Source organism: Limulus polyphemus, unplaced genomic scaffold (genome assembly GCF_000517525.1).
Source record: "Limulus polyphemus unplaced genomic scaffold, Limulus_polyphemus-2.1.2 Scaffold677, whole genome shotgun sequence".
NCBI classification, from domain to species: Eukaryota; Metazoa; Arthropoda; class Merostomata; order Xiphosura; family Limulidae; genus Limulus; species Limulus polyphemus.
This window is the reverse complement of record NW_013666287.1, coordinates 451,125-454,654: the sequence shown is the minus strand read 5'-3', so window position 1 is coordinate 454,654 and position 3,530 is coordinate 451,125. Positions and strand designations below refer to the sequence as shown.

Genomic DNA, 3,530 nt, shown 5'->3' with positions numbered 1-3,530 from the left:
TATATAAATGAAAATGGTCCGCACACTAATTATCTTGTGCTACAACATGCCTAAAACTCAAGGTTCTTTTGAATTGTCAGATTTTGTTAGAGGAAGGATAGTTGGTCAAGTAGATGGTGGAATAAGTCAGCTGCAAATTTCGCAGAATTTGGGAATCCTGCTTTCGATAGTCAACAGAATCATCGTGCAGTTCAGGAAACAACTGAGCAGCGTCCGGGTCGTTCTGGTCCATCGGAGAGGACAAAAAGGGCTGTCAAGAGGAGCATCGAAATGGATCCCAGATTAACGACTGCAGAAGTAGCCAAAGTTGGTGGGATGAGCCCGAAATCTGTTCAACGGATTCTCCACAGATTGGGTTATCATTGCAGAGCAGCTAGACTGAAGCTCTTATTAAGACCTGCCAACATAGTCAGACGAAGTAAGTGGGCAAGTGATATTATGACCAAGCCTCTGGACTTTTGGAAGACCGTATTGTTCTCAGACGAATCAAGATTCGCTCAATTTTTGGAAAGTGGAAGGATATGGGTGTGGAGAATGAACCCAAACAGCTCCCCAAACCATCACGCTGAAACCACCATGCTTCACAGTTGGCTGCAATCTGTTGAGCCAAAACTCTTGGTGAGGTTGATATATTTATAATTTAATTAATATCTAGTAGATCTTCCTTTCGCTTCGTGGAGTTCGTTGATCCTTTGGGGCATCGTGAGAATCATCTCGTCAATTTTAGATTGTGGGATTTTCGCCCACTCTTGCTTCAAAACTTGGAGTAGATCTCTCTTCGAAGTTGGTTTTTGGTTGTTTCTTTACTTGCGGTCGAGTATGGCCCAAAGGTTTTCGATGGGGTTCATGTCAGGGGATTGGGTCGGCCAGGGCAACTTCTGGATACCATTTTCTTCCTGCCACTTTTGGGTGTTTCTAGCAGTGTGAAACGGTGCTCCATCTTCCTGGAACAACGTTGTGTTCTTGTCCACGAAACCCGAGGAATAAAGTGGCAAGAGTCCTTCCTCCAATATTTCGACGTGTTTCGCAAAATTTATGATGCCAACGCACTCCACTAAGCTCGATCTCCCACCCTTCATGTGAACATGACTGAAAAATTTCATTTTTTCTGGAAAGGTGGTGTCTATTTACTTGTGACCACGCTGTGTATTCCGTTAATGAAACTGAATTTTGAAGGAAAATATCATTGTCTAGCTGACAAAGAAGATGATAGCATTAAATAAGCTTGGCTCTGCATATGCTGATGGACCACTAATACATCAAATGCAACCTTTAATCACGAGAGAAGGAGTGCTGGAATATGGGAAAAGTTCATTTCTACATCCCATGAAAGTAGGAGGCTGAAAAACAAAACCTACAAAACGTGTGTCCACACGAAAGGAGGGATATATATATTCATGAAAGATAAAAACGCCTTTTTTCTTCTTTTTTAGAGTTATAACAAAAGAAGAAGAAAAAAAGAAAAACCAACAACTTTGAATTCACTTAAGAATTGTATTTAAAAATAAGAAAATTTTGAATTGACTTAATAATAGTATCTGTCGAAAATAGATAACACTCCTTTATAAAGCAATAAAACTTTGAATTCGTTTAAAAATTGTATTTGTTGAAAATGGATAATACTCCTTTAAAAAGCAAGAACATCTTGGTTTCACATATTATTTTATGTCTGTATATAATTCCAAGTCTCGTTTGGTTTATACAATTACGATAAGAGTGAAGCAGTGAAATTTTCTCAAACGAAACTACACTAGAAAAATTTGATATATTCATACCCAGAACATTTGTTCCATCTTTGTAGACAAATGTCCTTTTGTCCACGTATTGTGTAACGTTGTCGTTGTCAGTGTAATTACTTATATTCATTGTCGCTCGGATGAAACTTGGTTTTGCTTCTTCTTCGACGTAAACTGTTTCCACTTGTTGGAAGCATGCCTGTAGAAGATTTTCCGGGAACATATTTCTGAAAAGATTACCGAAAGAAAGGTTAAGAGCTTTTTTCTGTATATTTTACAGAACTCGCAAGGTACCTATGCTAACACTATTACAGTCTACATAAGAGAAGCTGTAATATTCTTATAAAGAACTCTTAATCTTTAGGTGTTATGTTAATTATGTTTAAGCCATAATGATATTTCCAGTATTCTGATACTTTTTATCAGCTTTATGAGACAACACATTACTGTTGCTTACAGCCACGAGCTTCCAGAAACGAACCTCATTGGTGTATACAAAATTCGTATTTTAGATGTATTAGTAGCAACTCTGTTTTGTGTGTATATTGTATTTAACTTAAGTTCGTCTGTATACAGTTGAAGCTAACCTGATCAGGTCCAGAAAGGCGTCCAGTGTTGAGACACTCTTGTCTTCAGTACCAGATCCGACCTCTTCTTTGATCGAAGGGTCCCCAGGATGTATACTGGAAACAAGGATGATTCCAACGATAGCAGCAAACATGGTTGTGGCAAAGTAGTAAACTAACGCGTATGATCCCATTTTCCCGCTGGACTTCGCATCCAACTGGGCGAGACCTTAACAACAACAAAAAAAAGCACAAGATACATTGTAGTAGCAATACTGTCAAATAAATAAAGTGTCAAATCTTCTTTCATTTTACAGTTAACTACGATAATGATACACTATTAAGGCAGGAATAAGCATCTCTTTTGGACCAGTACCTCGTGTACTGTGCTATAAGGTAGTATATATGTATTATATCGTTCACGAGTTACAATGAAAACACTGTACTTACCACACTAGCTTAACTCATATTAAAACAAAAATGTGTCAAAAGATCTCCAGAATTTTGATGCGCATGTCTGTAATTGTAATTTTTAGGGAATATATTCTCGTTAGATTCCGTGCCTGGCATTGGCTGGTGGTTAGGGCCTTCGCTTTATAACTTGCAGGTCGTGAGTTCGAGTCCCATTAACAAACATGCTCAATCTTTCAGCCATGGGGTCGTTATGACGTGCAGTTAATTGCACTGTTCGTCGCTAAAGAGTAGCGAGCAGTGTTAATTAGCCGCCTTCCTTCTAGTCTATCACTTGAAAATGAGGGACAGCTAGCGCAGATAACCTTCGAGTAACTCTGCGCGAAATTCAACAAAACAAACATTAACGTTGTATTCCGCGTTGCAATAGCAACAAAACATGTTCACAACGATTAGTCTGAAATACAGAAATAATTTACTCTTTAACTTTAAACATGAAAAACTTTTATTCTGAATGGATGGAAAACTATCGAATTTGTTACTTGAATTTTTTGTTGTTGCTGATTTAAGCTTTAATGTAAGTTATTTTAATACCATTGAGTGCATAATGTAATTTTAGAAAGATTTGTTCTGTAGTTTGCTATAAACGGAAACCTAACGGACAAAATGATTCCAGTTAAATAGGTTCGCGGGCAAACTTCAAGATATTTTTAAAGAGCCAAAAAAATATTTGTAATCGTAACTGATCAAAACATAATTAATGTTTGTTTGTTTTTGAATTTCGCGCAAAGCTACACGAGGACTATCTGCGCTAGCC

The 3,530-nt window shown here is 37.7% G+C and overlaps 1 protein-coding gene across 2 annotated transcripts in view; it reads right to left on the bottom strand.

Annotated features, from left to right (window-relative positions):
- Positions 1-3,530, bottom strand: part of LOC106459896 (excitatory amino acid transporter-like) — a 75,835-nt gene that overhangs the window by 13,911 nt on the left and 58,394 nt on the right. For both annotated transcript variants that reach the window (XM_013919568.2, XM_022386474.1), the window contains 2 exons: positions 2,324-2,531; positions 1,776-1,963 (listed from right to left, as the gene is read on the bottom strand). In XM_013919568.2, the coding sequence (XP_013775022.1) occupies positions 1,776-1,963; positions 2,324-2,531 (396 nt within the window). The remainder of the gene's footprint in view (positions 1-1,775; positions 1,964-2,323; positions 2,532-3,530) is intronic.